The sequence below is a fragment of the Accipiter gentilis genome, chromosome 5 (assembly GCF_929443795.1).
Source record: "Accipiter gentilis chromosome 5, bAccGen1.1, whole genome shotgun sequence".
Lineage (NCBI taxonomy): Eukaryota > Metazoa > Chordata > Aves > Accipitriformes > Accipitridae > Astur > Astur gentilis.
The window spans coordinates 42,687,354-42,700,568 of NC_064884.1; the positions used below are offsets into that span (position 1 = coordinate 42,687,354).

The window sequence follows — 13,215 nt, forward strand, 5'->3', positions numbered from 1 at the left end:
GCAGGTGGCAAAATAGCCGCCAACTTTTGCAACCTGCAAATATAGCTACAGTTCATGTTTTCCTCCCTCTGGAAGACCTGTGTTCTGCCCCCACTGCCCCCCAACAGCTCTCTCACAGCTGTGCTCATCTTAGAGGCAAGAAAGTTTTTCATTAATCTGTTTTCCAGAGAGCTCTTCCTATGGAAAGCCACATGAAGGGTCACATCAGCCCAGTAGGCCAGATACTTCCTATACCTTTTGAGTGCTCTATACAGTTGGTATAGCTGTGGCAGCAACCCATCCATCTGGCACCCTGCTCAGGCCCCCCTTATCATGATGTCCTAGCAATATATTGCCTTTTATTGCCCTCACCCTGACCGTGCATCCCCCTGACAGCCAATTAATGCATAATTCTGCTGCACTGGCCAAGGTGAATCTGGCTGGCACGCAAGGTATAAATTCCTTTAACAAATGCTTTTGTGAAGGTGTAGGAGGGACTCGCAGATGCCAGGCTCTACGAGAGGAGATGGAGATGCCTCGGATGACCTCGCTGTCCCTGATGCTGTGCAGCCGGCTGCACTCCTCAGGAGCTGCGAGGCACATTTTCTCAGTCAAGAGGAGCTGAATGATGGATTTGAGGTTTTTTGCAGGAAATCTCCGCTGCCTCCTTTTAAAGTGAATGGGGATGGTTTCAGGAGATGGAAAAGGATGGGGGCTTGCTCAGAGAAACTGCGATGGGCTCATTACGGAATCGGAGCTGTGAATGCCTTGGATGCTCAATGCAGACAGAGTTGTCAACAGCTGTGCATTTTAGGCCAATTTTTTTCCTTAGGTCAGTAAGGTGAACTCAGACTTGTACGCAAGGTTCACAGAGGGGAAGGTAACCATCTTCCAAAACTGGGTCTCATTTTTCATGCTCTCCTTGGAGACTGAGACTGAATTGAGCATGAAAAAATGAGAGTCCCAAAAAAATGCAAAAGGGGATAAGACTCAGCAGGTATGCCCCTGCTTTTTATTACAGAATCATAAAATAATTCACATTGGAAGGGACCTCAAAAAGCCACCTAGGCCAGCACTGAAGTCAGACCCATTTTCTCCTTTAATCAAGTCAGAACTGTCTTAGTTCATGACCACTGGTTTCGATTTTTGCCCTTTTCCTTCCATGGGGATCACAGTCAGGACTTTGCAAAGAATGTTTGGAGTAAACCCACAGAGTGGCTTACGGCTGTCACATCATGGTTTTTCACATGCCATCACTGCACTTGCTCAGGTAAGCACAAAGATTCTGCAAGAGGGAACATCTGGGAGGTTATTTATTATTTGTCAGGAAGTCTCCAAGGGACATTTGCATGAGGGGTATGGAAGAAGGTCAGGACAAGCTATGTGGTTCCAATTTACCTCTCCAGATGGAAACCATGCTGGGTTTTTTAATATGTCCCTAGTCTTTCCTGGCCTTCACTTACAGTTTTGGGCATGACTAGATTGAAGTCTGGTTCATGTAGAAAGAGCACAAGAACATTTGAATGCTTCCCATGGCTTCACCCCTCATCCACTGCAGAGAGCAAGCTGTACCCAGGAGACCTCTGTCCAAGACCAGTTGTCAGGGAGACCCTGTGAGATTAAATGTGTTAGCTGCAGAGAGCCATAGGCTAAGGAAACACCAGGACATGGTGGCTGAAAGACATATATCATCCTTGTTCTCTGGTTTTTACAACCTTGCCTCTCCATAGCTTTCCAGCACTTTAGTTCTCAGTGTCTCTCTGCGAGAAAGGCTATTTCCCCCCATTTTACAGGTAGGACAGCTGAGGTGCAAGAAGCCAGACTCAGCGGTATTTCCAATGCAAGGGAAAGCCTCATGCATTTCCCAGGAAAATTCTGATAAAGCCTTGCAGCCCTCAAACATCTCCACCATCCTTGCAACTCTGATGACATCCTTCTTGCTCAGCATTTCTTCCCCATCTCGAGGGCGGCGTTTGCATTTTGCTTCAGCTCCAGACGCTGTTTTGAGTGCAAATCCCTCAGCAGGTGTGGTACGGATGGGGGGACAGAGGAGCTCTCACTTGGCCTCCTGATGAATAACTGTGATGAATGGGAATCAATTAGAAGACTAGAGTGGTTCTTGCTCTCCTTCAAACGAAGCAGCCAGGTGCACGGCGTAAACCGAGGCCACAGGCAAGGGAAGGCTGAGCCCACAGCTGGCTCTTACACGCAGAAGTGCTTTGTCTTTCCTCCTGCAGGGCCCACCCTGTGCCTCATCTCCCTTCATACTCCAAACCCCCTGATCTCTAGCTGCCTCTGATATTTTGGCTGTGCTCATTTCTGAGCTATCTCAGATCTTAAGATTACTTCCCATCTCAAACCCTAGTGAGGGAAGGCAGTGTGCCTGGTCAAGAAACAGCTCAAACCACAACAAAGTACAGACCTTTTAAAAGAAAATTAAGGAAGAGTTTATCACCGTGCTGCTCAAGTCTTGAGACAGACCAATGTCTCAAAGGTGGAGCACTGATGTCCCAAGTAAATGACCTACAGCCACACTTCTGAAGTTTCTGTCCTATGGGAGTTGTTTCATCTAGTGTGAATATTTTCAGTATTAAAGGACTTGAAATTGTGTTTGCCATGAAAAGACCCCCACTGAGGTTCTACAGCCTTCTCTCTGTTAGATTTTAACTGCAGTAACCATTCAAGACCCAGGAAGCTTTTTTCATGAGCAGATGTTCATCGCAACTGGCATTCTCCCGTGAAAATTTCTGGTGAATTTTAAAGCATTATCCTACTATTTTGTAATAAATAAAGGAAATACAAACCCCATCAGTCCCATGAGGAAGCACTACCATGCTAATGTTACAGCTAAATCCTTAAGGGACAGAGAAACTTAGTCCAGGCAAATGTTGGGTTGAATGAGGGTCTGCCTTTCTCAAGGGCATGGTTTGCATGTCAGCCAGATACATGACCCAGGAACAATCCCCCCCATTTTAGACACCCACTAAACGAGTGGGTATCTAAAATGAGACACCAACACCATTGGTTGTTGACAATGAGACACCAACACGATAACCCGGCACTCCCTCCTGTGCCTATGCCCAAGCACTGAAACTCAACAGCACGTGAAAACTCAAGGTGTTATAATGCAGACTGGGAAGGCTGCACAAAGATTTGGTCTCCTGGTGGAAGAACTGTCTGTTTGTGTAAAAGGTATCACAGAATTGCAGATCTCATATGGCATCACAGATTCTGGAGCAAACTTTGGAAAAAGCCAAGATTTTCCAGAAAAACTGTTAAATAGAAAGAAGTAATGTTTTTCTGAATCAAGCAGCCACCATACCGATGGTCTTTTCTTGAGGAAAGTGGAAGTTGTATAATAGGAGAGGAGAACGGACTAATTAGTCTAAAAAGCAAAAGCTATTTACTAAGTACTAGCCTCATGGGTGCACTAGAAAGAATAGGGAAAAAAAATATGCGTGGAGAAAGACAGATTGACGGAAACTTCTGTCTCAAAATAGAAATATTCACATGAGATACCCTCCGTTACGTCGACACTGTCTGTCAGTAAGAATGTGTATTGAAAATAAATGAGTTATATCCTTCGATTGTCATGGCCACTGAAAATAAATAGACATCCAGCAACGAAGGGATGGCAGGCACAAGCTAAGTTATTGTGTTACCTCTGAAATGAATTGGATGTGCAAGGAAGCACACACTGCACACTCCATTTGGCAAATGACCCGACCAAAAAACATGCTTGCATACTGAACGCACACCCACTGCCATCATCTGAATATGTCTAGCAGGGCTTGGCTGCTGGGGCTAATTTTCTCAGCAAGGTGGGACTGGGACATCCAGTTCCCCCTGCTGCTCGTATTCTCAGTACCTACTCCCACGTCATCCCATCAGTCATTCGGCGTTGGTCCCATGGGATGAAAGGCTTTTCACTGACTTTTCTCCCCTGTTGCCCCATGCATTTGCTGTGCCACACACAAAAATCTCCTGCAAGGCTCCCCTGCCATTGCTCAGTTCACCCCATGCTGGAACAGCAAAGGACCACGAGCCACACTAACAGGCCCAGGGAAGAAGCTTTGCTCCAGCACACCCACAGAGAAACCCAGAAAATCACAGCAGTGTGTCTAGGGCGGATGAGCCACAGCTTTACCACGCTCAGCAGCAGTAGGATGGGAAGACCTTAATGTCATGTCGAGCAGCATGAGCACAGCTCCTCCAGAAAAATGCCATCTGCGAGGTCATTTTCAACCGAGACCTCCTGGGAGGAGCAATGCAGAAAAAAAGGAGGGGATTTCCTTGGCTGCTGCTGTTATCAGGCTTCCCTCCTCCAAATACTCTAAGGGAATGGGTTTGCTAAAGCGTGTTCTGCCAATTTTCTATTCTTCATTGCTTTGCCTACAGCAGAGGTCTGCATTATCTTATCTGCTGCTCGGTGCATTGCAATGCCAGCTCAGGAATCAGCACATATTCTGCTAAGACCTTGCTGCTTCCTTTGGATGTATCTCTGCAGAAAAGCTTAGGGGACTCACTCCTCTGAGCAGACCATAATACGGGGAAATGTTGTCCGAGAGGCATTAGACACTATCCTGGGGAGGAGGAACAGAGAGTGTAAGGAAAGCACAGCTCAAATCCCGTTAATAAAGCAGCAACAGAGAATTGAAACAGGGAAGTGGAGGAGGAAGGAGGGTAAAGGCACGTTTTCAAAGTGCCAAGACACTGCCATTCCAGCTTCTGCTTTCCCATGCGGCAAAAGCAACGTGTGCTTTACTCAGGGGACACGCTGCAGGCAACACACACACACCCCTATGCATCAGAAGGAACAGCTGACCAGCTGGCAATACTGCACTAATTTCTTTAGCAGTACCTTATTACAGAGTTAACTGCTTTGATGCAGCCTCCTACTGCAAAACTCCTGCGTCTTCTGCTCCCAGATGCATGAATTTGGGGAGTATAGAAAAAGAGCCGGACTTCTTCGCCATGATGACGTATTACAAAACTGCTCTGGGATTTACACCCTCTGTTTCCTGACAGGAAAGAAATCAGGCTTCAGTGGTGATGCTTCTCCTCTTTTTCCAACTGGTAATGCAGCAGAATGGATGGGCTGTCACAGAGCCTATATGCAGCTGCAACAGGTCGTTGGTGATTAAATGCAAAATTCATCCAGGACATGAGGTTCTGATTCAGCCTGGAGGCAGTTCAAAGACCTTTACAGCACGCTCCCTCTGGAAAGACCTACTCATCTTTCAAGCAGACACTCTTTTGCTGCCTTTTATCTCTGAGAGGTAGAGTCTGGAAGGAAAAGGGGGTTGTTGTGTCCCTTTTGAGTGCTGCTCCCTGGATTTCCATAACCTGAGGAATTACCTGGAGTCAGTGAGATTGAAACGCCTGCCTCTGTTAGAAAGACACAGCAGGCAATGCTGGGAAGTTGTTGTCTTCTGGATCATCTAGGAGCTGCTTTGCAGAAAGGACTGAAGTATTTCACTGCCCTGTTTCTGAATCTCTACAGTACTTTGACAAGCACAAGCACTGTCAGTCTGTAATATCCTATCTGTTTCTAGCTGGCCCTAACCTGTTTTAGCAGAGCACGGATTTATTTGGCAGACAGTGAATGTTTAGTCTTTCTGGAAACTACTGTATCCACCACGAAACAAAAATAAATCATTGTTTCAGAAGCAGCTACCTGAAAAAAATAAATGGCCAGGGAGATGACACCCCACAGTGTCCCAGGGAGGCTGCCAAGAGCTCCTGTCTTACCTGAGAACAGGACCTGCTTTTTTAAGTCCTGCATTTGTTTTGAATGTGCTGTTTGCTTGCTGGCTTTGAGGCTTTTGCTTTTGGCTGGTGTTTATTGCATTATTGGGAAGCCCACGGGCAGAATACCTCCATCTCCCCACACCCTCGCTATGGTTAGGGGAGGTCTGTCCATCCTGTTGGGATCTGTCCTCACTCCCCAACACTTCTGTCCCCTGGACTTTTGCATCTGTTTCTCCTTTTCTATCCCATTCTCTAGACTTAGTCACACAAGGCTTTTCTTTAGCAAGCTCTTCTCCTAGTGACTTTCTTAATACCTTTCTAGGACCCACATGACCCAACATCTGCTCAGATCTGCCCAAGGAGCAGAAGCAAAGGAGCAGTTTGCCTGGATATCCAGTTTGAAATGGGCAAGGCGTCAGGGTTATGCACAGGCAATAACCGAGGCATAAAATTATATGTTCCTGCTCAGATGTTTAAAGAGAGCACAGTTCAGGTGATGGCAATGACTTTGTAGCCTGAGTCAGTTGGACTCATTTGCTGGGAGATCCAAAAGCAGCAGAGACGGAAAATATACCCTTCTCCTAAAACCAACCAAGGATCCTGCTGACAAACCAGACCATCACAAAACCTGTTAAGGCACCTGCCTGTCTGCAGGACATATAACAGTGAGCAGAACAAGCAGCATCGCTCCCAGAGAGACAACCATCTGAAAGCTGTAGCGTTACTGACTCCAGGATTACCAACCCTCCCAGCCGGCTCAATTGGTGCAAAGGAACTCACCAGGGTGGCCTGAAAGCAAAGTACAACTTAGCCCCATCCCCAGCCCACACATCTCTGCCAGGATTTGACTCAAACCGCCAGCCTGGGGGGAGCAGACCCCTCTGCAGCCCCTTGCCCAGCCCAGCACCCTCACCTGCCCCAGCAGCACACGGGGGGCATCACTTTTTCCAGGCAACCTACTTTTTATTTTTATTTTAAGCTGATAATTTTTGCCAGCCAAACTACCCACGCCAGCTTGCACTGCCATCAGGGTGTCATCCAGAAGCTGTAAACTGAGCAGCGTCTGCTTCCTTCAGGATCCTTAGACTACCCAGCTCACTCCACCTCCCCGCCAGCCTAAGAGCAGACTGGGATCAGAGCTGAGCCTGATTTCTTTTCCTCTTCTTCTTATTCCTGACCCCCTTCTCTCTAACACAGCACCAGGAAGGGACCCACCTGCTGCCCACACCGTGCAGCAAACTTGGATTGATGAGCCATGACCACCAGGAACAAGCAGAAAAAAAATCCCCTTCCACAATTTCAGTAGGGCTACAAACACCCAGGGAAATACAACTGGTTAATGGACATCACTCAGACCATCCCTGAATGCCTGCCTCTCTTGCTGGCCTCTTTCCAGCCCTCTCTACTTTCTTCAGCTGGCTAACGTCCACTGGCCATAGCAGGAGACCCCCAAGTCCCCTCTGATGCTCAGCAGGACCCATCTGATGCCTTGGTCTCACACCAAGCAGCCGCCTGGGAGCCGTGGGCCTTAGGCAGGATGGAGGCTGGACCTGCTGCAAGCCCCTTGCAGGGCTGGCCCCACGTAACCCCCCGTTAGGACTCCGGCAAACACACTTCAACTCAACAGGCTGCCTCCTCCTCTGCCATCCCAGAGCCCAGCAGACACCATTCACTCATCGCACCGTGCCCACACGGGTTGGCCAGTGACCTCCAATGCTGTCCAGCTCCTGCAACAACGCCATCGACCACACACCCAGAGAAGAGAAAAGCAGAGTGTCTGCTCATACTCACAGTTTTGAAGTCCTCATGGTTGCACTCCTGGCCTTTGAATTTGCAGTACAGCATCATATCCTTCAGGTCATGGCCAACCCGCGCCAGGAACTCCTGCATGTTGAAAACTTTTGGTTTGTACTGCTTAAAGTTGGCCTTTTCTTGGAGGATGGCTAAGACGGCTGGGTCAGCCAGGTGAGGGTTGGGGATCTGCAGGTTGACATCAAGCAGAGCCAGGAGCTCCCCAGCATGGTACAGGTCGTTGGTGGTGAGCCGGGAAAAACGAAACTCGTTGAGGTTACAGATGGTGACAGCAGGGAAGACCAGGCTGTTTGCCACGACCTCGTCCACTTTGGTCACATGCTGGTAGGAGAAGTAGAAAGCCACCCGGTCTGAACTCTCAACCAGGAGGAGACCCAGCGAGCCCACGAAGGCCAAGGTCCAGAGCAGGCGCCGGATGGTCACTGGCCCGTAGACGAAGACGTGACGGATCCCGTGGAGCGTGGAGGTGTTGGCAAAAATCTGGATGCTGGAAGGCTGGAGGCTGCCCATGCTGCCCTCGCTGGTGCTGTCCTTCAGATCCATCAGGGATAGTTAGTTAAATCCTGGCACTGCTTTTTGGGTCAGTCTGTAGCTGGAACTGGGATCCAGATCTCTCCCCTCCCCTCTCGAAAGTAATTAAACCCTTTTAGGGGCGGGAGAGAGAAGAAGAGTCTCAGGCCAGCTGCTGCGAGTTTATCCCACAAGCTCAGCAGTAGCTTCACAGGGGTAAATATTTATACAAAATCCATTCAAACTCTCGCTCTTGATTTCCTCGGTGCGATAAGAAGGGCTGGTTTTATTTAGGGAGACACCAAGGTGATGTGGAAGAGATGTGGGTGGGCAGCGAAAGCTGAGCCAATGGAAATAAAGTCCTCCCCCTACACACACACACATGCACACACACACACGCCGAACGGAGATGAGATTAAGCGAGAGAGCGAGCTTAAAACAAGTCGAGGCAGCTCGCAGCCTGTTAACTAGTGCGTAAAGCCCAAGGATGCCACTTCCCAGAGCCGATGTCTTGCAGAGCAGCAGGGCTTTCAGACCCATCGGGTGATGCTCCCTGTGCTCCGGGGCTGCGAGCTGCTGGATTTAGGCAACTCTCCTCCTCCCCACCCCTCCATTTTGGGCAGGGCTCCAAGAAATACCACTCCAAAAAAACGTACCCTGTGCTACCGGTGTTATTTCCGAGGGCTTCTCTCAGGGAAAGGTGGGCAGTTAATTCAGCTGAAGTATGAGAGGAAAAGGGGGAGGGAAAGGCAAAGGCTAAAAAAAAAAAGAAAAGGGGGGAAAAATTGCTGCTCAGCTCCACGCACACACATATGCGCAGACCAAGCAGGGGAGAAAGCAATAGCATGAAGCCTTTCCTCTGTCACACAGCAGCTCCGAGCAAAAAAATCAGACAGGGCAGGACTCGGTGGGGAGAGGCAGCGGATGGCGAGGGGCTGCAGCATCTCTTCTCTCTCTGTCTCAGAGCTTCCCTTCACTTCAGGACACTCGAGAGGGCGAAGCGCTGAGAGCCGTGAGTCACGCATCGATCCGAAGCCCCGCGGCAGGGCGAGAGCCCAGGGGAGCGCAGGGCGAGGGGGCTGCGATCGGAGACCCCCAGCTTCTGCTTGGGGGCTGAGTCTGTAAGCGGCCGTGCCTCGGGGGGGGACGGGGGGGCTGTGCCGAGCAGCTCCTGTAAGCCCCTGGGCTTAACCCACCCAGGACTCGGAAGACTTTCAGCCAGCAGGATCTCCAGATGTTTTGTTTGCTGCTGAAAGGCAGCTGTGATGGATGTGTTTGGGGAAGATGCTCCCAGATGTGCATTCAGCCGGGAGGTTTGGAAGGGGGGGGGGGGGGGGGGGCCAAACTGGGAAAGATTTTCTACCCAAGAGATGCTGCAAAATCCTCTAATAATGCCTCCATACGTGAGAACATCCTTAGTGCATGCTGCAGGACGTGGGAACGAGCAGGGTTCAGCCCAGAGATGAAAGGTGCCAGAGCCTGAGAAGGGTCTGGGGTAACTCCCCTCCATATTGTCTTGGTGCATAGCAGTATTTTTGCCTGCTTTTTCTTCAAATCCAGAAGAAAAAAACGGTTTCTCTCTCCTACAGCACCCAGCACTATGGTAGGTGAGAGTCCCAGGGGCCATGGTAGCAACGAGAAGGTGATTTTCCCAGCTTGGATGAGGTGGAAGCAGAGGGCCAAAGCACAGATAGAGCCTGTCTCAGCCTGCAGTGCAATGCCCAGTGAATCTTGGCCACCCGTGAAGTTACCTCAAGGACAAACTCAAAGATTATCTGGGACAAAGTGAGCCTGGTTTTTGTCTTTATAACCCCAGTGCTGGTATCATAAGAACAGACCCTGAAAGAAACTTTGCATTTTGCACCTTTTGGCCCCTTCAGCTCTTCAGGTGCTTCCTTTCCACTGATGGACCCCTGAGTCCCTTGTCCCCTGGCCATGAGCCACCCTGTCCTCCCCCTGATGATTTTTACCCAGAGATAAGATCATTTCAGCTTTTGCTACCTCCAAAGCCACATTTGCCCCCGGCAGCCAAAGGCAAGCCCAACTGTAGCATCCCCCAGCATAGATTATCCTATGGGAGTATCTCTCAGGCTGAGCTACTCATCCCAGCACTCCTATGTGGCAGCACAACACTACTTTCTCCATGTTGCATGAGGGAAACTGAGGCAAAGAGAGGACAAAGGACTTGTGAGCAGTCACCCAGAAAGCTTGCAATATATCCATTGATATATGAGTTGAATATATATATGATATCCATGAGTTGAATTTCCCAGTAGGTCTTTTCAGTTTGCTGAAAATGCCGGTTTGCTGGCCTAAACCCGAACCCTCCTTCCGTAGCCAGAAGGCCCCAGGACTGTGCTGAGACCACGGCCGGTCCTTACGGAGAGCTGGGGTGCGGAGGGAGCAGGAGCTGCCACCAGAGGTCAGTTTCTTTTTTGTACAAATCCACATCAGCCCTGAAATGCAAAAAATGGTCCCTCCTCCTGCATCTCTGCCCTAAGTGAAAGCCAGGCTCTCAATGCAGGCCCATTTGTGACTAAACGGAGCTGTGTGCCTTCTTTCTTAAGCAGAAATTCAGCCTTACAAACCTCCTGCATCTTGTCATGCCCTTTCCAGGAGGGGCGGAGAAGACAGTGCTGAGCAGACCCAAGCAATGTGCGAACCAGAATTAAAGCAGCTGAGGACAGAGTGGCCACACTCTGGCCTCCAGACCTTGCTGCCTGTCTACGAGACAAAACCATTCCACCCCTAAAATATCCTGGCAGGAACGGACTCCTTTTCCCACCCATCACTGATCCATCTGCAAATGTCCCTCCTCTCCCCGCCGCCCCGCTCCGTCTGCATTATTTGGCCTGATGCGTTAATGCTTTCATTTGTTCACCATGCGTGCTGCCTTTACAATCCTGTTTTCTGTAATTCATACCATATACCATCTGCTGCCTTTTATTATTTAACTATGTCGAGCGCTTTGGCTGCAGTCTGGAGGAAGAAGCGCCGTGCCCAGCGGTGCTGCCTGGCCCCAGTGCCGGCTCGCCGGGCTCCGCTCCGCTGCTCATGGGGTTGGGGACAAACCAGGGGGACAAATGCTCTCCAGCAAGTGTGCCGGTGGCCCAGTTGTGCCCAGGAGCTGGCATTGACTGGGATGTCCTCAGAGCAGAAGAAAGGAGCTCTGGTCGTGCCTGGGGATGCACTATGGGATGATACCAGCAAGGGTGGGAGAGATGGGCTATAAGGGATGGTAAAGAGTGTTGGCCACCTATGGAAACGGCCTCTCTGCAGGTGGACGTGCATGGCAAGGACAAAGCAGTCCGGGCAGTCCCATAAAAGCCCCCGAGATGGCAAAGCCCAGCTAAGGAGACCTGCACTCCCCTTCCTTGGGGACACCCGGGGCAGGGCAGTGCATCCCTGGGGGGTGAAGTAGCTTCTTTGGGAGCTCACAGCCCAACCTCAGCCTCTGACTATCCCTTGCAGACCTTGCTGCTTCGAATCTCCTTCAGAAACAAGGGCAGAGGAGCCAGGCAGGGCCAGAAGGCGTGTCTCTCAGGAAAGGCCCTTTTTTCCCCCCTTATCCTTAGGGATGGAGTGGTGGAGGGGGGGGCGGGCAGCAGGGCTAGGGTGGCTGAGGGACACCAGGAGCAGAGCTGGAGCCCTCTCCCGTTTGCACAGCCTGTGCCTGCCCTCTTGTGTCTCAAAGCCATGCTGCACAGCTCAGGGTGAGGGATCCCAGCCCTGAAATACGTGGGAAATGCATTTATTCAGGGAGGGAGAAGAGATGGAGAGGGGTCCCCCCACCTGCGTGAACCCCTTTGCTTCAACAGCCCCAGCTGAGCCCTCCCAGAACCACGTTCCAGGCGAAGGGTTTGCACTGGGAAAGTCAGGACTGGCCTTACAGGAAGAGAAATGGGTTGTTTTAAAAATAAAACAAGATGCTTTGGTCCTCCGCGTGGTTCAGCACATGGTCCCCGCTGCCTGGGGCCAGAGCCATCTCCTTAGCACTGCAGATTGCTGTGTTGTCTGCCAATTTGTTGGTTTGATGTTTCCCTCTGGGCTTGATTAGGAAAAGAAAAAAAAAAAGAAATAAAGAAAAAGCAATGATGGTTGCAGTCCGGGAGAGTGGTTTGTCTTCCCTGCCCCAGCTGCAGATCATTTGTGTGGGTGCATTGAGCACCAGGAAAATGTCCCCATTGGTGTCCCGCGGAGTTTCCAGTTTCACTGGACGCTGCTGCTTTGCCACTTTTCCGTGGGCTTTGCAAAAAAAAAGAAGAACAACAGGCATTTGGAGGGGAAGCCAGGGAGTACTTGGCCCATGATGACGACACCTGGAAAAAGAAGGACTTTGCTCAGGATGATCATGATCCTGTAAGTCTCCCTTCATTTCTCAGCCTTTCCACAACGTTTTTGGACTCTCTTGTCACCTAACTGCTTATTGCCAGTATCTTCAAACTGTTCGAGACCCAGAGTTCCACTTAGCAGAGAGAGCTCAGCTACTTAAATGAGTCTGCCTTTCCAAATGGGAACATAATGTTGAATGCTGATGTTTCCCCTGAAATTAAAACCGATCCCTTCCAAAGTAGCTTTGGCTCAGTTAAATGGCTTTTTAATATATACAGAAAATTGAAATTTTGATTGGATTTCAATGTATTTAATATTATGCTTGGATTTATAATGGGGTATAAAATGAAAGAAATTAAAGAGAAAAAAGTGTCCTTGAAGGAAAACCAAAAATATTCAAATGGTGAGGCCTTACATATGGGGAAACACCTTCTAAAGGAAGGTGTTGGAAGACAATTAAATGCTCCATGTCAATACCCATGACCCCCAAAGAAAGGTGCTGATATAAACATCATTTTGACAGAGAGCTGAATCAGTATTTTCCAGTGGAAGAACTATTCTGAGGGGAAGATTTCTCTGCCAGCTGTGCCTGGCATCCCCCAGCAGCAGAGAGGATGCTCTGGGCTGCCTTCCTCCTCTTCCTCCTCCGCCTGCAGAAATATTATAGCACATTAATAGCTCAGTGGTGGCAGAGCTGAGCCTCCAGCCTCCAAATCTGGCTGGTGATGGGGGGGGGGAGAGGCTTCCCTGGGGCATAGAGATTACTCTCAGCCCAAATCAGCCCAGAGACTGCAGACCAAGTTACAGCTACAGATTTTATTAGAGAAAGGG

The 13,215-nt window shown here is 49.7% G+C and overlaps 1 protein-coding gene across 2 annotated transcripts in view; it reads right to left on the minus strand.

The window, feature by feature from the left end:
- Positions 1-8,226, minus strand: part of ASIC2 (acid sensing ion channel subunit 2) — a 520,831-nt gene extending 512,605 nt beyond the window's left edge. For both annotated transcript variants that reach the window (XM_049801513.1, XM_049801512.1), the window contains exon 1: positions 7,522-8,226. In XM_049801513.1, the coding sequence (XP_049657470.1) occupies positions 7,522-8,085 (564 nt within the window). In that variant the 5' untranslated portion in view covers positions 8,086-8,226. The remainder of the gene's footprint in view (positions 1-7,521) is intronic.
- Positions 8,227-13,215: the final 4,989 nt, after the last annotated feature.